We start from the raw sequence: 23,049 nt of genomic DNA, 5'->3' as shown, positions 1-23,049 counted from the left end.
TGGGTTTATTCCCCAAGCTTGTTCACATCCTCACCACTTCCATGAAATAGCTGTGAAGTACAAGAGGATTCTGGGTATTGTCATGCAAATGAGAACACCAAACACAGCACTTTGCTTTGAAATTGCACTGCCATGACAATTAGCTTTTAAAAACCAGAAATAGAATTGTCTAGCTTAAAGCTTGCGCCACTACCTCTGTGTCTGAACAGTTTTCAGCTGGGATATGGAGAAGGGAGAGGAACCTGCATACTTTTCAGTGTTCAGATTATCAGAGGACAAGCTTTTATAAGAACAATAAACTTCTGTGTGAAAGAGTTACCTCTTTATTATGATGGCAATCCACAAATCATATCATATCAACATACATTAGTTTTATCTCCATCAGCCTTGGAATTTCATGTTAAAAATTCAAATTGGAGAGGGTCATTTAGACCTCTGAGTCAACTTCCAGCTTACTGAAGAAATTGGAATAACACTTTGCTGAGAAATGGCTGTTAAGTGTCTGTTTGAATACACTCAATAAAGTGGAATCCATTCTTTCTTTGAGTAATGTTGCTTACCATGAGACAGTTGTTTCCTCAAACATTTAATCAGAATCTGCTTTCCTGTAGCTTATATGTATTTATAACTATAACTAACTCCATTCTGGCATGTAGAGAACAGATCTTGGTCTTTTTTCTATGTAGCACCCTTTTAGGCAGGAGTTTTTGAACATTTTTAAGGTGTAGAAGCTGTAACAGAATAATAGAGTTGGAAAGGACTTTGAAGATCTTCTAGTTCAACCCCCAGACAAATAGTTGTCCAGTCTCTTCTTAAAAATTTCCAGAGATGGAGCACCTACAACTTCTGAAGGCAAGCCATTCTACTAATTAATTGTTCTCACTGTCAGAAAATTTCTTCTTATTTCTAGGCTGGTTTACTGCTTGATTATTTTGTTTGTTTGTTTTAAATCCCTACATTCCTGCTCTGTAGACAAAAGCTCCAATGATAGAAAAATGGCCAAGTTCAAGTGAATGTTTCTCTTTTGCTCTTAATCTCTCGTGAAACCTTCAGGTTCAATGAATAGTAATTTGAGTAGCTGTTTTAAGATTCTTAGAGAGAACTATCATATCCTATTTTTAAGAGCAAACAATCCCATTGTATATATTTTCTAAATTTAATTAAGGACTTAATTTCTAAAAACATTGTCTTATGAATCTGTTCCAGTTTGTCTGAAATGAATCCTTCTTTAGTGCCCCAAACCAGGCACAATACTGTAATTGGGAGTATGAGCAAGGCAAAACTCAAGTAGGAGTAATAGTTTCTATGATTTTTTTTAAAAAACTATATTTTCTTTAATGCAACCCAAACTTGCATTTCTTTTTCTTACAGCCATATACTATTGACTCATATTCAATTTGCAATCAACTACTATTCATAGATTTAAAAAAAAAAAACCTGGTAACAATTGCCAAACCAGGTATTTTTAATCCCATAACTATGCATTGGGGGTTTTGTTTTGTTTTCCAAGTGCGCAACTTTGCATTTTTCTCTGTAATTTCATTTTCTAAACCTATCAAAATCATTTTGAATTTTATTTTTATGTTCCGGAGTATTAACTATCCTATCCAATTTTGTGTCATCTGCAAATTTCATAACCATTCCTCCTATCCTGTCATCCAAGTCATTAATCAAAATGTTGAAAAGTGCATGACTCAGGCCTGAACTTTGTGGTACCACTGGAAAACCTCAATTTAGTTTGATGAGCAACTACTGATAAGCCCTCTGTGAGTATGATTACTTCTTCTTCCATCTTCCTTTTTTTCATCTTTCTTGGTGGAATTGTTTATAAATTCAGGCTAAAGGAAGAGAAAATAAAAACAATTGTGTGTTACCCGGAATATATGAATAGGAGGCACCAGAGATCTCAAAATGAAAACTGTGACATTTGAACCCACATGGCCCCACTGTGCCTCGCCGGAACAGAATACTTGTTGGCTTCATCTCTAATGCAATGCAGCAGTATCCTGGAATGACAAATGTCTCTATTGCAATTTTCATAACAGTAGAGTCACGTTACCCAAGGGAGCTGCTACAGCCCATGTAACTCTTGTAATCTGGTTTCTTATTCTATGTCACCCTTCTCATGGTATCCATTTAGTTAAAGACTTGCTGGAAAATACTGGCTGAGCCTGCTGAAACTTTTAAAGCAGATGTGTCTAACCCAGGCAACTTTAAGACTTGTGGACTTCAATTCCCAGAATTCCCCAGCCAGCCTAGAGGCAATTGAACTTCAACTCCGGAAGTGGAAGTCCACAAGTCTTAAACATGTCAAGTTTGGACACCCCTGCTTAAAACGGTTTCACAACCATAAGGCCTAACATTTTTCTCACATTTTCCTCAGACTTTTTTTCTAGAACACAGTATTTTAGAACACAAGAAATCCATTATATGCACTACACTTTGGACATTTTGCTGATGTTCTTTGGCAACATTTTGATGTTCCCTGTGCCAAAGATTTCTACTTCAGAAACACTAAGCCCGTGATGGCAAACCTATGGCATATGTGGCACACGGAGCCCTCTCTGAGGGCATGCAAGCTGTCACCCAGCTCAGCTCCACCAAGCGTGTGTGCGCGCCTCCCGCCAGCCAGCTGATTTTTGGGTCTCTGCTGTGCATGCGGGAAATGTATGTGAATATGTAGGAGGGACGGGGAGGTTGTGGACGCATGCACAGGGCTGGAGGAAGCAAGGATCCACTTGCTTCCTCCAAATGGGGGTCCACTCCATTTTTGGTCCCAGGAGGCTTCAGGGAGGCCTGCTAAGCCCAAAATAGGGTGCGGGGGAGCGCACATGTAAGGGGAAGTGCGGGGGGGGTCACGTGCACATGTACGGGGGGAGTGGCATGCAGGAGGTGTCGTGCATGCATTGCATTATGGGTGTGGGCACGCGCATAGATGCTGTCGCACATGTATGCATGCTTTTGGCACGCGAGGACAAAAAAGGTTAGCCATCACTGCCCTAAGCCCTTCTCTCTGGATCTTTGAATATGTAATCTAATGGATTCTTTCTTATAGATCCTGTATCCTAAAGGAATGTGTGGCTGTATCTTTCTATACTAACATCTGATTTTATGCAATGAACTGTCTGTTACCAAGAAATTTAGACCATTCCAAAGTCCACATGGTAGCTGAACTCTCTCTTGCCATTTTCTGTAACTATTTGTACTCTTGATTCTGTCCAAAGCAAGAACTCCTCTATTTGATTATGTAACTGCAAAATCTTTATATGTATCATTATTGTTGAAAGATAAACTTTATGGACATAACCAAAGAGATTAGGCACATAGGATCTCTTCTCATTGTAGAAAAATCCCCAGCAACCATTCCAATATTTCTCAACCTTGGTAACTTTAACTTGTATGGACTTCAACTCTCAGAATTCCTTTACCAGCAGCATAATACAATATTTGTAAGAAAAAGGGTGTTAGAGAAAGGAATACAAGTTCAGAAAAGCCAAATCAAGATATGGTTCAAAAATAACTTACTGCTTTCATCTTAATCCTGACCTGGCTTCCAGTTCCTTTCACCCTGAATTTTCCCATTTATCTTAAAAAGTATAATGAGAGAGAAACCAGCATCAGAGAAAACTGGGAATAGAGGAAGTCAACTTTAGCCTTGAAATGTCGAAATAGGCTTGCTTGCCTCTGGTAAATGCCCTTTATCTGCTTCCAAATAATGCTTTTCCTTTTTAAAACCTTCAGCATTTCTATATTTATAAAATTGTTGAGTTTGTGGGCGCATGTACAGATAGTAGAAATGCAACAAAATACACTGTCTGTGTGCGGATACCATAACCTGGTAGTCTGTTTAATACCGGTACTTCATTTCAAAGTTGTGTGTGAATTTGCCAAATTTATAAATGAGGGAAAAGAAGGGTGGGTGAGGGAGGAGAGAAAGTCATTCATAAGTATTGAGCTTAGAGCAGGGGTGTCAACTCAAGGGCCAGGAGCCGGATCTGGCCCATGGCATGCTTAGGTCTGGCCTGTGGGGTCACCCTGGAAACAGTGAAGGACTGGCCTGCAGTGCCTCTGTCAGCAAAAATGGAGCTCGGGAGGGCCACGAGCTCCATTTTTGCTGGCAGAGGGTTATAGGAGGCCGTTGCAGCCGAAAATGGAGCTTAGGAACTCGTTTTCTCTGGGAGAGTTCTTGGGCCACCACAGGCACCCCCCCAACATGAGTGACGTTGAGCTTTCCATGCCCACCCTGTCCATGCCCACTCCGGCCCCCTGAGGTCAAATACAACCCTGATGCAGCCCTTAATGAAATTGAGTTTGACACTCCTGGCTTAGAGCCTCTTTTACCTGCACTAAACTCAGCAGTATTTAAACTGAGCATTTTTAGTGGCTCTTAAAATTAAATTGTACAGCTCTGTTTCCTTCTCTTGCAACTACAGTACTGAATACTGGAGATTTGCAAAACACACACACACACACACACACAACAACAACAACAACAACAACAACAACAACAACACCATGAACTTCTCTTTCAGGATTTGAAGATTGAACTGAAATGTGTATCTTTATATAAAGATTTCACTTCAGTCAGCTAATTTTCCTCTATGCTTCTGAATATTATATAATGTGAATTATAATTTTAAGCCCTTAGGATTGGATAAGCTAAAAAAAATAGGAAGCTATTGAGAATTGATTAAATAATATAAACCCTTCTATGAGAAGAGAAATTTTCCAGGATTGGCCTTTGAACCCATCCAAGAGAAATGGTTTTTTTTAATATATTTGTTTACAGCTTAAATGTATCGGTTTCATTTACATACAGCAAATACTTTTGCCCATATGTTAAAAGAAGAAGGATTCATTTCATTTAGTTTGCAAATTGCAGGAAAAGAGTGCAGCAATATCTAGAAAATGATATTTTTTGATGAAGGCTTTTGTGCTACGTACAACGTCATCTAATTTAAAATGAAAATGTATGAATGGAATTAAAGGACAAGTGAAATCTATACAGCTTGGTGTTTAACTAGAATTCTAGTTGACCAGCATTTGATACTAAATACTAAAAATTGGGGTATTTGTAGACCTATTTTGGTAGTCCCTTTGCCCACTTCACACTTCAGCCTGTAACTTCCTTTGTCTATAAGCATGATGCCAAGTGACAGTAGCTGAGGTTTCCTAAAAAGGAAGCATACGGTATGACAGACCCATCTGTGGCTGGCTGCTTTCCGAAACAAAAAAATGCCCAATTCTGTCATTACGGCCTTTTGTTTCTGCACAATGCTTTCCATGTGACTATTTTGTGAAGGCTTGCTGGTAGCATCCATAAACTACAATTTGTCTCACTTTTTGCCTTATTGCGCTCCTTGTCCCCAGTTGTCATACTGCTTCCTTCCCAATTCATGCTGTTTCTTGTTTTCTGTTAGACCTACAAATGCTTCTAGCAGTCTTTCAAGTTACAGGACTGCTGATCTGAATGTGCTATATGCATTTCAGATCAAAAACAGACTGTACTGAAACATCTCATCTGCTAAAATCACATAAGGGGTTGGGGAAGGGGCGGATTTGGCTTATGTTGACTTCAGAAATCCATAAACCTGTAATCATGTTATTACTTTGGTGTCACTTCCCATCATTTTCATGAGTGGTTGATATTCCCTGCTTAATGTGGAGTGTTTGTATTTGATGAACTAACAGGTTTAAATAGTGTTTATTTAAACGTGTTAGAAATCTGCATTTAAATTCAGCAGGAATAAGATGATTTGAAATCACAAATAACTAAGTGCATTTACAGTAAATTTGGAGTTGAAGTACCTAAGTTCATTCCAAGGATCTGCCACATTTTTTTTGTGGGTTTTTAAAGGAGACAAAAGGAAATATTATTGTTTTTCATTTCCAGGATAGATCTATGAATCCAAAGAATAGGGAAAAGAAAAGAAAAAAAATAACAAGAAGGATTACTCTAAAACAGGGAGGTCAAACGCGAGCTGGATTTGGCTCTAGAAACAGCAAAGGACTGGCCCACAGTGCCTCTGTCAGTGAAAACAGAGTTGAGGGGGGGCACACACAGCCATTCCAGGTTCCATTTTTGACCATGGTGGTCTTCTGCAGCCCTCTGCCAACATGCCCCCCCCGAGCTCCGTTTTTGCTGGCAGAGGGCTGCAGGAGGCCATTGTAGCCAAAAACGGGCCCGGGAGCCCATTTTCATTGGCGGAGCACTTGGGCCACCACAGGTGCCCCCAACACGAGTGATGTCATGCTGGCCATGCCTATCCCATCAGGGCTATATATTGATGTTTGATTGAGAGAATATACATCCATGGACAATGTACTGAAAGGTACAGTCATTAAAAAAAATCTTTCATCAACTACAGCTAAAGGCTGAATTAAATACATCCTAAAATATCCTTTAGCAAATAGAACCTAAGCAACACTTTTTTACTTGTGGTCTATCAAGTAGATTTAATATTTATGCTGCCTGTGTTCTCTGTTTCTGCATTCGAGCCATTTTTTAAAGGACCAATAGATTTAATAACAGTAGGAATGTTAGGAGAACCATATTACTAAAAAGAATTAATTTTGAAGCTTTTGAAAACAGCATCATTTGGCATTCATGTGTCTTCCATCAGCAACATTATTAGATATTTTATCTCAATTGCTGGCAGAAGTTCTTCTTATATGTACATGAAAAAAAAATTTCAGCCACTTTTTGTGGAGTTCAAGCATGAATAGAATAAAGAGAACCATCACAAAAAAGTCAAAATAACTTAAACACCCAATAGCATACTGAAAACGACAACACATTTAAAAAACTGTTTGAGATAAGATATCTGTTTTTAGTTGTGTTCAACTGGAAACCCTGTTATCCCCAGCTAAAATTTCTAAGACATTGAGCACAGTTGAAATAAATTGCTAAAGAGTGTTGAGCATATGTCAGTATTAACAAAATGTGTTTAAGCACATTTCATAGATTGGCAGGGAAAAGATGTGACAAATCTTTTTTTCATTTGATTGGCAGTTATTCCTAATGCTTTGTTGGAGAGCAAAACATTGCACTAAAGCCTGTGTTATTGGACAACTTAGTTCAAAACATACTCTTGACAAAAATTAAGAATCGGGCCATTGCGGTAAACGTATGCTGTTTTTCAGGATAAAGTCAGGTATCAATCTGCTTTTTCAAGTTGCTTTACAAATATATGATGAATTTTGGAATATTCATTTATTTGTGGAAATTTGCATACCTCCATCAAAATTGTTCTGATTCTGTTTACAGAATCAACCTCACTGTTACTTTCTATATATTTGAGTCGTCTTCAAAGACACCTGTATGTACCGTATTTTCACCCATATAACCCGCCCACGCAAATAACCCGCCCACGCAAATAACCCGCGGGTTTTCGGGATCGTGTAAAATATTTTCCGTACACCCCGCCCACGCATATAACCCGCGACGAGTAAGAGAGAAGGGAAACAGCTGAGATGGGGGGGGGGAAGAAACAGAGAAAGAAGCCTGCGCAAGCTGGGGAAGAGGAAAGGAACGGAGGAGAAGGAAACAGCTGAGATCGGGGTGGGGGAAGAAACGGAGAAAGAAGCCTGCGCAAGCTGGGGAAGAGGAAAGGAACGGAGGAGAAGGAAACAGCTGAGATCGGGGTGGGGGAAGAAACGGAGAAAGAAGCCTGCGCAAGCTGGGGAAGAGGAAAGGAACGGAGGAGAAGGAAACAGCTGAGATCGGGGTGGGGGAAGAAACGGAGAAAGAAGCCTGTGCAAGCCTCCGATCGTGTAAAATATTTTCCGTATACCCCGCCCACGCATATAACACGCAGGGGGCGCTGCGCATGTAAAAACCGCATATAACCCGCGGGTTATATGGGTGAAAATACGGTAGTCTCTGTTGCAGTAAAGGAGAATATAAAGGATAATATTTGTAGCTCAGCATTGAAATCAGGGGTCCTTGGTGCTCTCTCGATATTAAAACTATTCAAAAATATATTTAAGAATTGTAAAGAGAATAAAGATTGTAAATATAAAAAAAATTATTGAATTTGGCCCTCAACATTTTTCTCCTTGATGTCATTTGGAAGTTCAATGATCAGAACATACCACTGATATTTTGTAAGGATTTAGATTCTAAGCATTATCATAGTTAAATAACCACTGTAAGTATATTCAATTTACAGATTCAAAAATTTCTATTCTCTTTGGCTCTAATTCTTGTGAAGGGAGTTTGCTCTTTCTGAATTTACTAGAAGTAGGAAAGAGTTTTAGATGCCCCATAGACACAACAGTCCTAATAAGAGTGCTGTGGCAACGTATACATCACATACAGTATATTTTAATATTTATAGATGAAAATTCACATTGTTTCATGTGTACACAAACAGCTGCTGTCTTTTGGCTGTGAGCAGATGTTAGACCTCCAAAAGCCTTGCTGATAATTAAAATACTAACAGTGTTTTACCCCAGCTGCAGGTTCTGTTTACTGTAAATCTGATTTTAATGGTGCCTCTGTGCAATTGGTGAATACTGGTTTGTTTTCTACCAAACATAAGAAAGTGTCTGCAATGAAGATAAATGGTTATTTCTTATAATTTGCTCTAGAAAGATATGACAGTGCACCGTACTACGCTTCCATTTATAAACAAAGCATAGATATGACTAGCAAGTTATGACAGTAATCATTTTAACACACTAACAAGAAAACATAAGGAGCCAAGTTAAACACAAAACCCCAAATTCTCAGTGGAATTACCCAAGAGAATACAGTACTATCTTGTAAACTATCTGCTAGTAGTCATTGTTTTTGATAGTATAAATTATTTTCTTAGCAATGTGTATGGATGTGATTCTTCACAGAGTAACATAAGTTTAAAAATAGCTGGCAAAGATAATATGGGTACAGTTTCGATCTGTAAGCATAGAACATACTGTAGAGCAGTGTTTCTCAACCTTGGCAACTTGAAGATGTCTGGACTTCAACTCCCAGAATTCCCCAGCCAGCATTCGCTGGCTGGGGAATTCTGGGACTTGAAGTCCAGACATCTTCAAGTTGCCAAGGTTGAGAAACACTGCTGTAGAGGAGTTAATAGAAGTCTCATTAGAAATGTTTTCCTGATTGATTGACCCTTTCAAAAATGTTGAGGTGATCGCTGCAACCATGCAGTCAAACTCCCGAGCCTCTTCCTATGTGCATTGTATGTCTGATGCATGTAAAAAGGGGATTGCGTGGTCACGGCTGCCATTTTGAAATCACCACCACTCCCCGTCCTCAGCATAGGCATATGGCAGCTAAAGCACAGAACTCTTTGCATACTCGCAATAGCTATCCCACCTGTTCTCAGGCAATGTTATTTATCAGTTGCTAATGTTATCAAGGGAAATCATTTTGAAAACTGTGCCTGTCCTGTCCTCGGGTTGCTAGAATATTTGAGTTGTAATGAAAGTTGTACTTAGCAGTGCCATCAAGAACTTTAAAGCAGGGCTGTCCAATCCTAGCAACATTAAGACTTGTGGTCTTCAATTCCCAGAATTTCCCAGTCAACATGACAACTCCAATACTGGGAGCTGAAATCCACAGGTCTTAAAGTTGCCAAGTTGGACACCCCTGGTTTAAAGTTTATTTCTAATATGACTTGTTTCTTCGAAGGGGGCAAATTGTGTTGTGCCTGGATTAAGAACCGCAGTAATCATAATGTAAGATTGTATACACTGGCTAGATTTGCTTGGGAATTGAGGCGGCTTATAAGTAAAATAAACAACTAAGTCAATAATAGCATGGGAATAGCTTTGTAGAATCACCAGAAAAACCTTCAGGTGGCTGCACACTTGCATTACAGGCAAAATAATACAGCTAGTTTTGCTTGACGACTTCTCACAATTTCCTCAGAGTGAAATAAACACCTGCTGGCTAAAAGAGTTATCATAGGACACTGGAAGGGGAAATCTATAACAGAGTTGCAGCAATGAATTGTTGATACATCTTGTCTGCCAATAGATGAATTAATTGCTTTTCCAACAAAGGGACAAGGAGGAAGACTTTTAATTGACACGGTTCAGTTTTTAGAGTGGTATTGTTGATTATGTTATTTTCCAGACCCCCCCCCTTTTTTTTTACTCTTTTCCTTCTTTTTATTATTAAAAACATTTTATATGTGAATATGCTGTCCTGTTAATTAGCTTGGTATAATAAAACAAAAAAGAATGATATTAACCCCTTTCTGCAAAGTTAGCATAATTTTATTACTTCCATGTTTGCTCTCTGGGCAAAACAAATCTGCCCAGTTAGTTCAGATTGTAGCTTGTTTTAGAGCCATAAAAATGATGTCTTATTCCTACTCTTGTTTTATAAACCGTTAGATAAAAATTATGATTACTTTCATACAGGTTGCTTTGGAAGACATTTGTGGGCATTAGGAAGCAGAGCGAGAATAGTTCTAGCAATAAGACTTTTGGAGTAAAATTTCTAACTACTTCTATTCATTGCATAGTATATGCTCAGTAAATGATTTAGGCACAAGAAACCAGGAGCAGGAGTTCAAAGCACTAGAACTTTATTTCATTCAACTTCTACACAAGAATCTGATCTACTAATGGTCAAACCTAATTGGCTCTAGATAAGGGTCAACAGAATTTATGGGGGAGGACTGGACTGGACTTAGATCCCTTGTGAGAATATAAGGATTCCAAACTGATGATGTGTTTGACCCCACCCTCAGGTTCTACCTGGTCATCTCCTACAATAACTTCCCATAAAAATGGGCATAATTGAAAATTATTTTTTAAAAATAACACATTGAGTGCTACACTCCTTTGGTATTCTTTTCACTAATCATCCAGCCACAGGGCAGGGTTTCTATCCCATTACCTCAATGGAGTAGTCAACATATCAACTTCCATTTGTTTTTGGGACTCTATTTTGATATGGTCCATGGGCTAATCAATAAAGTAAACTCTAAACTACCAGCTTTAGTCTCCTGATTTTCTTTTGGTCAAAGGCTAGATGAAAGAGAGGGAGAAAGGGAAGGTAACTAAAATACTGGAACTGGGTTTTGAGAAACTTTTCATCAAAACTAAATATGAACATTGTAACTTCAGCTGGTCGATATATACTGCCTAAAGATTGTCTTTCATGTAATGTTACTTAAAATATTCAGTTGTAATAATTACAGTGAACATAAAATAGGGAAATAACCAGCAGGAGTAATGTCACAGTGCCCAGTAGATAAAATCCTTAATAACACCTATATAGAAAAAAAATAAAGTCATTAAAACATAGAGTTAAAAATATGCATATATCACTCAACGTTCTTTAGTCCATTTTCTTGATTTTGTCTTGATCAGCAAGGTACACTTGGCCCAGATGGATGGCTGTTAAAGGATAAAAGAAAAACCAAAGTGGAGGTTTACATGCAATATTGCGTTAACCCAGACTTTCCTGATACGTTATGCATTACTTTTGGAGACAAGTCTTTTTAATGCCATCTTTATCTGCTACACGATGCATGAAATCTACTTTCTGTTTTAGAACTGCAAATAACCCTTGACCCCTTTAGTGGAGACACAATGTGACCTTTCTATTGTCATCAGCTTTCATTCTCTTGAAAATTCTATGAATTTTTATTACAAGTTTTTTTTTAAGCCAAGCTGAGGCTTCAACAAATTACTTGACACAGATGAGATGAAGTTGTTGAAGTAGTGTTAGATAAGTTTTACAACCAGCATGTGTGCTGCTGAACAGTACAAAGCCAGTGTCCTACAATGTCATACACCAGTAACTGCTGAGCCTACTATTGGATAAATACATCATTTTATGGAACATTGATTGTTCTATAAACCCAATGGAGTATTATGCTCTATGATCAAACCATTTAGATTGTGTGTAGAGCACAGAAAATGCCATATTCAGGATGGTACTAAAAGTGCCATTTGTGTATTTTATGGATGTCATTACAGAGGAAACTTCCCTCTGTAGGCCCTGTTTACTGCAAAAATTTTTAGACTGTAATGACATTTTTCATTCACAACGTATGCCTTCAAGAGAGGGGGGCCCTTGTTTTATTTGTTTCATTCAAGTTCACTGCACAAATCCTGTACATTTTAATTAAATGTGAGCTTAACAAAAGAATAAGGTATTTATTCTAAGAGGGTGGAGGCCAGGGAAATGAGGGCTGTAACAAAAATAATATAGACATACAACAGCAAAATACTCAGTTCTTGATTTCAAAAACACAGCTGGGCTAAATCTTACTTGTGTTCTTCATTAATCACATTAAATAAAGCATAGCTCATCTTGTTTTGATGAAAAGGTGGCCTGTAAACATGAATAGAGTATACAAATAATGATATAATATCCCAAAATATTTAAGATTTTCCATTTCTTAAATAATTGCTCCAAGTGCCAGCTGATAAATAAAAGCTCTGTTGAAAATACAGAATATTTGGAAAATAACCAATTTTGTGATCCTGATATCCATAGATATGAAACACATCCATAGGATCTTTTATCCCTAAATAGCAATCTTACATTATTGTATTTTATCTATTTAAAATGTAATTGTGTTCATTTATACTTTGTAATGAAGATCAACAGCAAATACAGCCATCTTTGCATTTCACTTTTATGATTGTTATGTCTAACAAAAAAATCATTCCTTTGTATCAGCATTTGTTTAAAATGCATTTCTAAAATATAAGATTGCTTTGATACAATTATGTTTAATAGGAAAAAAATGAGTAGGAAAATAGAGGGGGAGAGCATGCTTTGCCATAACAAATTCTTAAAACATCTCTAGAATTACATTGTTTTTTCTTGTTAACTTCCATCCTCTCAAAACAAAGGGAATCCATTCAGCTACACATATTACATTTACCATGAAGATCACTAAAATTGAACTTGATGTTCCCAATAAATTTTTGGCCCAGTTAAAATTTAAGCCTACACTACAGATTCCCATTAGTTTAACTGACACTTGAACTTCTACACAGCTCAACATTAATTCATTATAGTTGAAAATGGGAGAATCTTTCGTGGGTGAATCTTTTACAATCTGATTGAGGTTGTTACATTTTATAGGATCCATTTTTCAAAGCACTACTGACAGCACTCGAAGTTATTAAATTGCTGAATCAAAAGATGGACCTGCAATCGCATTTATGAACTATGATGGAATAGCTTGGGTTGCACTGAGCCGAAGTTAAGATGTTGGTGTAGTTAAGCTTCATCACATCCCTTTAGTGACAGCAGTATTTACCCATGTAGTTTACTTTAATGGTCAGGAAGTGGCCTAACTCACCTCTGGATTCAAATAGATTAAGCAAGCAGTCAGAATGGCATAATTATCTGTGCTGCAAGGAATTTACAGGATAACTCAACCCCCAAGAGACTTCCCGTTCAATTGCTGAGCAAAGACTGGGCATGCATAAAATCACAGATGCAGCATTTACCTCTGAAGCCAAGGGAGGGAACATATTCCTTTATCTTCTTCTGGTCTGATTCTGCTCTGATGGAGTCTCACTTCAGGCCTGTTCACCCTTAAGACTTTATCTGTGGAATTAGTCCAACGGATAATATTAGAGCAGAATTGTGTTTTGATTTAAGACCATATCATTACAAGTCTGAGCCCACATCTTGTCGACGAAAGCAAGAAACAAATTAATTACATTGTTCTCTTGCAAAATATGAATCAGTTTTGATTTTTAATTGTCTCTTTGTGTTATGTTCTCCCTTCCATTCTTTTTTTTTTTCAAGCTGAGAATCTTGAGTATGATTTCCATAGAGAAAGAGCATAAGGTTAATGATACAAATAACCATTTCGTTCTTCCCTACAGTTTTTCCTTGCCAGAATTTAATCCATCAGTGGGTGCCAAATCAATCATGCTCTTTTACTTGGACAAATATTTCAGTCACTCAAAAAAAAACATTTAAAAAAAACACTTTTCTCTAAATGATATAAAGGCTCCCTTCTGTCTTGCCATCTAAAATTAGGATGGTATAATGTAATTGTGTTTTGATAATGGGTGCATTGTAGACTTTCACATTAATAGCTGGCATAGAGATATTCTGAAACTGGGACACTGTTTTTTAAAAACCTAAAATCCTGATACATCTATGAGTTCAGTAATTTCATCAAAAATGGTATTGAGATATATATGAAATGTTAGTGATGATATAATGCAGATGATTCGTTTTACATACACATTGAATTGGCTACTTGCTTTGGACAAGCCAGTAAGCTGACATAGATAGGTTCTGCTTACTGACCAGGTTGTTTTTAATACTAATACAAGGTCACATGAGTTTGTGGCACTCTACTAAATTATTATGGCTACTGGAACCAGGCTGCTCTCAGAGGAGCAAATAATTTGAAGTAGTTGCCACAAGCTCTTGACTGCTGTATTGACAATATTTAGCAATCTTACGTAACTGCTTTGTAAATCTTCTTCTATTTTAAATTCAGCAGATTCATTCTTATTGCATTATGCTACTGAATTTGTGACAGTGATTCCAGGGACTTTGTAAATCTTCTTCTATTTTAAATTCAGCAGATTCATTCTTATTGCATTATGCTACTGAATTTGTGACAGTGATTCCAGGGACAATGTTGTACATCCATAGTAAATCATAGCAAACCAGCTTTTCAAGTTTAAGTGATAGCCAAGTGGAACCTCGAATGTGAGCCCTATCCTGAGGGAGTTCTTCTTCAACTGTAGTTTGCTTCCAGACAAATGGTGGCCCCTTTGTGGCATTGATACCATACCCTTTTCTGATTTAGCCCATCCACAGTTCTACGGATATCTTTCACAGCAATAGGTTGAAGTGAAAGAAGCTCAGCTGGTAAGGAAGGCAGAGGAGATCAGTGTTATCTAGCAAATAACATCTAGAACATGCACAGACTGTTTATACGTTGTGTTTTTTTTACAGATTAATTATACTAATTAATCCTAACCCTTTATTAAACAGCTTGTGATTCTTATTTAAACTTCATCTTCAAAGCGTAAATCCATCTTTGTATTAATATTTTTTTACAATACATAAACTGCCCATTATGTACCTTCATAACTACTGTTGGTAATTCTGACTTGGCCAAAAAAAATTATAGTGATTTTTTTTTTAAAAAAAAATGCAGACTACATTGTATAGTACAGTGGTTCCCAAACTTGGCAACTTTAAGACTTGTGGACTTCAACTCCCAGAATTCTCCAGCCAGCTCTGAAGTCCACAAGTCTTAAAGTTGCCAAGTTTGGGAACCACTGGTATAGTATGTAGTCAATTTTCAGTGCTATTGTTAACCCAAATGGATTATTGCAAATTAAATAATGGACTGATTTTACTATTAGAAATTCAATTTTAGTGTCTGCTGCATAGATTCACACAACTTAAGATATCTTCTCCACAACTTTATTAGGGTTCAAATCTTATTGAATTCATTGCTTATAAATAAATTGGTTAGGGTTAAATACTGTACATTTTTTTCATTAATTTATCTTCAGATCTAGGGGAAATATTGTCAGTCAAGATGAAGCTGCAGTGTCCCCTTTCAAATCTACATTTACTCTTACCTATCATACTTCGGGTTTTGTGTCTGCTTTTGATACTTCTATCCTGAACCTCTAGCCTTATGGTTCAGCCATACATTGATTCATCAATGTATTGATGAAGCATTTTAACCTGCAGTATTTCCAGTTTGGAAATCTCAGAAACCTGTTGGTTTGGAAAACCAGAATTTACGCTCTGAAGAGATTCCATGTTTTCCCCACATTTATGGAACACGTCTGGGAAATTCATAATATGGTAATCATGTTGGTGTTAATTAATTATATTTCAAGCCTGGCCAATTGAAATCCCCTAATAGGCTTGCAATTAGAATTTCACCCTGGGCAATAGCCATAAATATCTCTGCAGAAACTAAACCAGAATTTAAGAGCTTGAAGTGGAACAGTCCAGAGGATAAGACTTGGATAGATCTGTTGCTTGTATTGCAGAAAATGGAGCGATAATAATGAATATTTCATACTATTGAATCAGATAGTTTGGCCTGATCCAGGGTTTAATAAAATCGAGGGTTTAATTGTTAAACCAGCCTTATGTAGTGTCTGGCTGTATCTCAGTTTTAGATATGAAGGACACCTGCACCATTTCTGGTCTCAACTTCGTTGCTTCTAGGCCTGACAATTTCAGTCTTACACTTGAGAAAGATAATTTTTTTAAAAAAAAAAAACCAGAAAAACAACAAAACAATAAAGAAATATATAAAACATCCATAGTCTAGTATCCCAGTGTGTCTAATTTCATCTGCAGCAGGGGTGGATTGCTGGCGGTGTTACTGCCAGTTTGCAACCTGCATGCAAAGTGTGCCAGACGCACACTGCGCACTCATGACTCTTCAATATAAATTGTTCTTTGCGCATGTACAGAACAATTTACAGTGCATGCGCAGTCACTAAAATCCAAAATGGCGGCAGCCAAGAGGCAGTGAGAGAACCAGTTTTGGGTCCTGGCAGGCTGGGTTGCTGCCAGTTCTGCGACCCAGGCTGAATTCTACTAACATTTCGGCTGAACCAGGCCGAACCGGCATCAACCCACCTCTGATCTGCAGCTTATAACCTTCAGGGATCCTACAATGTAATACTTACAGTTATAGCTTTGGATCATTTCCTTCAATAAATAAATCAACAAATATAATGTTTTTGACTAATTGGTTTAATGGAGTTATCTTCATCCAATTGCATGTGTGAAAAACAGATTACATTTTAAGTCATATTTGTGCAGAAATACTGAAAATTCAAAAGGGTTTACAAATTTGTTGGTGAAACATTTAATGAAAGTATATAAATACATCTAGTCACTGCTAGAAAGAAATAGGATTCTTAAATTCCTCTGAACATGAACATGCATATACGAGTATTCCCTTCCCTAGTATTGATACTGAATTTATCACAGTAGTTAACCTGTTCTTGAAAGAAGAATAGCATCCACATATCATCTGTGATTTTTATATCTTTATATTGTTCATACCTTTATATTGTTCATATTTTGTGAAACTATTTTTTGACATTTTCTTTAAAAAATGTGTTCTTTCTTTCTTTTCTTAGGTATAGTTTCTAAGTCTTATGAATGTCGACTGAAGGGCCAAGGAGCTACATTTGTTGAAACTACCAGCCCTTTTACTTCATCAACTCTGGATGAAATTTCTCCAGTCAGTGATAAGATGCTTCATGGTATGAGGAGGTATCCACAACCCAGTGAACAAGTGCAACAGGTGATCATTATTCAGGGATATGACAGTGATTTCACGATTGATGCCTCGGTGGAGGAGACGGCAGCAGCTACCCTTCAGACTTTGGCAATGGCTGGCCAAGTGGCAAGGGTAGTACATATAACTGAAGATGGACAACTGATAGCTACCAATCAAAATGGCTCTCATGTAAGCAGTATACTTCCAGAACAAATACTTAATGAACAATTGTCAGATGGGAAAACACAACTTGTTGTTGTTGAAGGCTCTGTAGGAGAAACTGTTCTTGAAGATGCTGTTTCCATAGGAATGACTTCAGCCCCAAATAATGCAGTGGTGCAACAGATAATGAGACAAGAGTCTCTGGATACATCAAGGGTACACCCACCCGAGTCTGCCTCGGCGTTAGATGCTTTGCTTTGTGCTGTAACAGAACTTGGTGAAGTGGAGAACAAAGCAGAACTCTTGGATAGAGTACAGCTTTGTCACAAAGAAGTGTTGCAAATGTCAAATCCAGAGACAGATGCCATTTCTATGGATAACATAACACAGGAAACACAAATGTTCCATGGTGTTCAGGAAATTGAAGAAGAACAGTCCATGGAGGTAGTAACACAGGTTGTGCATCCGTCTACCATAATTTCATCTCAGGAAAATGCTCAAGTCGCCTTCAAGAAAATGGTTGAAGGAGTCCTCCAGTTCGCTGTATGCGATACAGCTGCAGCTGATCAGCTGATGAAAGAAGGTGTCACTCAGGTTATTTTGAATGAGGAAGGAACTGTGCATATGGTATCTAGAGAAGGATCTCAAATAATAATGCAAGAGGCTGACAGCCATACCCTGAGCATCCAAAGTCAACACATGGATTTGGTTGGAGCAGATGGAGGAATTTCACAGATCATTGTCACAGAGGAGATTGCTCAAGCAATGGTTCAGGAGTCTAACAATAACTTTGCCAGTGGTGCAACTCATTACATAGTAACACAATTACCACAGGAAATTGAGAGTGACTCTAGAGTATATTCACATACTGTGATAGAGAAAGAGGAAACTCAAGAACTTTTGCAGGCTGGCACAGTTATAAATTCTAATCAAAATCCTTGTGACGGAAGTGTTGAACAACTAAGTAGCATGCTCATTTACACAGAAGATGGTTCACAAGCAGCTATTATCCAGGGCCAAAGAGATAACAGCGAACTATAAAAGATATAAAAATAAATAGAGTATTTAAAAAAAGAGTAGTTAAAAAAAGAAAGAATTAAACATCAGATATATTATGTTTTATTGTTAACTTATAAAGCATTTCTAAATGCTATTTGCTGTTCAATGCATTTATACGGTGTTAGCATCACCATCCTGGGAATGTTACATACAAAAGGGAATTTTCCTTGTTTTTGCATGAGTACTGATCAGACTATCACTGGTTATAGACACTGAAAAAAATTACAAAATAAAATCAGAGCATACACAGATGCAACTACCGAGATATTAATTTTATTATCTTCATTAGATAGTTTGGTTTATTTTGCTTATCACCTCTTCATTGTATTTTGACATCTGATAGTTTTATCTTTCTTGTGATTAATTATGGAATTTGACTTATCTGACTTACTGTAGAGAGAGCAAATTAAATATGCAGGTACTGTACTCCTAACACCCAATTGACATAGACATCAACAATGTATAGATTAAGGCATTCTATGTATGCAATAATTTTACATTCCAAACTTGTTTAAATACGCCCCAGTTATTTCTACTCAAAATGCAGTATTCACAATGAAATAAATTTATGGTGTGGTTCAAAAAGCCTTTTTTGAAAAATACATTTTATTGTGATTGAACCTCCCACTGGATCTCATGAGATATCTCTGAAATCGACCTTTGTGGAGGTAGTAGCAAAAGGAACTCTCTAATGCCTGTTATGTAATCATTGCTGGGATTTCTTCTGTTTTTTTTTAAATAGTATCAAATATATACCATTTTGAATTTGTTTGCAAATATTTTCCACGTTAAATTCTGCCATTAACCTTAAGTGCAAAAACGTGACTTTGATCTATTTCTTGTTGGATCAGAATGTTGATTTAGTTGTGGATAAGTTCTGATTGTTTAAAGTAAGTTCCTGCTAAAAAACACAAATATTTTTCTGCTATAAAAACTTCTGTTTTTCCTTAAGAGATGTAACTATCATATATAGGGGAACAGTTGGTTTTTTACAATAAAAAAACAGCATTAAAAGGTGTATTCTCATTTTTAATGTTAAGCTTACCTGGAAATAGATCCCACTGAGAGTTCTTACCGACATGCACTGTTGATCAATACACAGACCTGGCATTACATAGACTTTATTACAGGCCTGCAAATCCGTGGCCCACAAATTGTATGTGGTGATGCTGAGTGCCTTAGTTTTACACCTAGAAGCAAGCTGGAAAAGTGTCGAAGATTCACAGAACTCCCACTAGGCATCATGGTTACTCTCCCAGTCTGATTTGAGAAAGGAGCAGAGGAGGGGAAATTTTTCTGTTCCCATTTGGACTCGTGACTTTCAGGCTAGGAGAAGAGGAAGTAACTGGATTAGTTTAATTTAATATCTTAATTATCTAATTTTTATTATTCAAAGTATCGGGCAGAAAACGCATAAATGATACATTCGATTATCCAAAAGTCAGAGCACAATTGTCTCTTCTAAAATTAGCTGCAAGCGGCATGTGCTTGTCAGAGTGGCAAATGTGTTGTTGTTTTTATTTTCCAGGTAGGATGTGTCAGAACAGCCCCTAAAATAAAGAGGGAGAATAAAAAAAAATTTAAAAAAAGAGGGAGAGAATGGAGGGGAGACTGAAAGTCACAATTAGCCAAGTTTAACTTGCTCATTCTTCTTAAAAGTGACAGTCCGCTCACTACTTATTAAATACTGTCTTCAGCCAACAATGACAGGATCAACTCCCTCTTTGTTATCAGGATAAAAGTGACCTTTACAAAATGATGGCCTTCTGCAAGATTCTCGTAGGTACTCAAAGGAATGTTTTTCATTGAAAAGATTTCTTCTTGATCATTTTGCCTGTTAACTGGAGCCCTCTGGTCTTATGGCTTGGATGCTAATTTTTAGCTATGCTCAGTCCTGTATGGCTAACCTTTCTGTAGCAATACAGGGTGTTGACATTGACATGCTGCAGTTTACCATTTGTGATTTATTTAGGATAAATATGTCTCAGGTGGCATTTAATCCTTCATAAAACCAGTGTAGCCTGCAGTGTCAAACCAGCAATCACATTGTATGCACAATGAAAAGAGCAGACCTTTGCATAAATAAAAGGAAAAAAAATACATATAGAAGTGTTCATTGGCTTGGAAGTGCTGAGAAAGATTCTCCAGAAATCCAGATTATGCACTTCTACCTTTTGTTTTCTGGTTTAGCCCATTTGTTATCACCAATCTAGAAAGATCTTTTCTTCAGCCAATGTTCCTCAATTGAATGTACAAGTCTCGATAATTAGATTCTCGTTACTTTAATATCAGCCAGTGAAAACTTTCTGAATTTGTTAAGAGCAAAATTCTTCAACAAACCTATTTAGGAAGGACACCAGGTTTGGACACCAGGATATTGTTAATAGTTCATGAACCATCAACTTGGGCTTCTTTACTTCCAAACAAAATATTTGATCTCATGTTTATATACTTTGACACATTCATGCCTTAGTTAAGTCTTTCCTTCTATTGTAATTCTCTTTTGGGGTATCATGAAGGCAGCAAATAGAAACATCAAGGTTCATGGTTGACTCAGCCTTCCATCCTTCTGAGGTCAGTAAATTGAGGACCCAGATTGTTGGGGACAATATGCTGGCTCTGTAAACCACTTAAAGAGGTCTGTAAAGCACTGTGAAGCAATATATACGTCTAAGTGCTAGTACTATCTGCCAGTCAAAGACTTTGGAAGGCTGCATCTGAACCTTGCTATGGAAGACATATTCATCTGAAGGGCAGAAATGCATCGCTTTGTCTTCAACATGGCAGGAAGAGAGATGTGGATTTATTTGAAATCTGGGATTCTGAACTATTTGATAAGCAGAGGGACTCATGTTCCTCAGACTATGCAACATAGCTGCTTCTGGCATCAAATTCTAAATGTAACATGAAACCTCTGAAGTCCCAGCCTTGATATGATTTTATAGATTTGTTTTCTGGGAATCTAGATGTATCAAGCATCTCATTCAATAATTCAGAAAACGAATTGGAAAGCAGTTTCCTATAATCCTAATGCAGGTGCATCTATGATAAAAATTATGGATTTAAAATTCAAAATTATTTTAAAGCACAGCTTTCTCCTACGCATTTCACCTCAGTTATACTGTAGTGTGAAGAAAGTGAGACACTTGTTTAGAAAAGTGGTTATGCTTATTCTGTATATTGGTATATATCTTGATATTTTCTGAGCTATCACCAGGGCCTACATCAAATGACAATAAGTAATTTTAGAAAAAGTGAGATAATGAATTATAGGGGTAGTTGTACTTTGGATTGCAAACAGTGGTGGTATTCAGCCAGCGCGCACCTATCCAGGAGAACCGGTTGTTAGCTTTCTAAACAGTTCGGAGAACTGGTTGTTGGAAGAAATCTTATTTTGTTTTTTTCCCACTTTACATGGCTAATCCTGTAAGGAAGGCAGGAAAGAAACATTCTGGTGTTGTTTCTAGCCGAATCTTTATTGCCCTGCTTACAGAAACTGCCTCTCTGGTTTACCCTTATTACATTGTAACAGCTAAGGTGAAGCACCCATCAACCTGAGTGATCACATGACCACCAAGCCATGCCTACCCAGCTGGTCATTAGGGTAGAGAACCTGTTATTAAATTATTTGAATCCCACCACTGGCAGCAAATTTCATCAGCTCTAGCCAATGTGTCCAGTAATCATTGATTATGGTAATCCAATCTAACTGGAATAGTTAACTATGTACATACAGTGGAATTTTTGTTAATCACAGTCAGTCTCAATAAATATAATCCCTATCTTGATTTATATGACTAGCAACCTTTTTCCCTAGTAGACAGAAAAAACAGGAAGCCCCAACAAGTATCTGCAGCCATTCCCCATAACATTTATAGCTTCCAGCACAATGTTTTCTGCCATGTTTTCAAGAAATGTCTCTTGAAAGTTAATTCATAGATATAAAATGTTAACCAAAACAAAAGCTCCAAGCTAAATGATATTCTGTCTCTTATCAGCAATAGTTCACCATGGAAGTTAGTTGAACTGGCACAAAAAGCCAACATACCAAGAAATATGCACCCGGGGAATTAGGAACAGTGCTGTGAGCACTGTTGTCATGTATAAATGTTGCCTTCAAAACATCCAGATTGATAGCAAGTTTCCACAAGAGAGAGATTTGTTATGTTTGCAGACACAGTTGGCTCAAGATGTTCTTCACGATGAGTTTTCCTGCCTCAGGCTGGCCAAAACTTGTATCTGAACTATCCTGCTTTGAAAAACATTGGGGACCATCAGCTGGCAGCCCGAGCCACTAGCAAGTTAGCGAGGGGAAACACAACAGAGACCCCCGACCACATCAACCTTTCTTCTATATTCTCTACTTTGTATGTTTTCAGAGAAAAATACCGCCAAGAACCCAGAGGACAAAAGCATATCCTGAGCTCTAAAACAGACCTAGTTCTAGTGAATAGCTTATGTAACCGGAAAGAGCAATTCATTTGGTAAGATGAAAAAGGAAGAAAGAAAAGTGGCATTTTCGCCCCTTCTTATACTCTACAATATTGGCTCATAATTTCCAATCGCACACCGCTCACTTTAAACAGCTTACCTCTGTTCCATC

The 23,049-nt window shown here is 37.4% G+C and overlaps 1 protein-coding gene across 1 annotated transcript in view; it reads left to right on the top strand.

Annotated features, from left to right (window-relative positions):
• The window catches only part of ZNF407 (zinc finger protein 407), a 369,608-nt gene extending 350,917 nt beyond the window's left edge, over positions 1-18,691 (top strand). Inside the window, exon 9 of the mRNA XM_032222974.1 lies at positions 17,083-18,691. Within this exon, the coding sequence (XP_032078865.1) occupies positions 17,083-18,428 (1,346 nt within the window). The 3' untranslated portion in view covers positions 18,429-18,691. The remainder of the gene's footprint in view (positions 1-17,082) is intronic.
• The last annotated feature ends 4,358 nt before the right edge of the window (positions 18,692-23,049 follow it).

Source organism: Thamnophis elegans, chromosome 8 (assembly GCF_009769535.1).
Source record: "Thamnophis elegans isolate rThaEle1 chromosome 8, rThaEle1.pri, whole genome shotgun sequence".
Taxonomy (NCBI): domain Eukaryota; kingdom Metazoa; phylum Chordata; class Lepidosauria; order Squamata; family Colubridae; genus Thamnophis; species Thamnophis elegans.
This window is presented reverse-complemented; position numbering and strand designations above follow the sequence as displayed.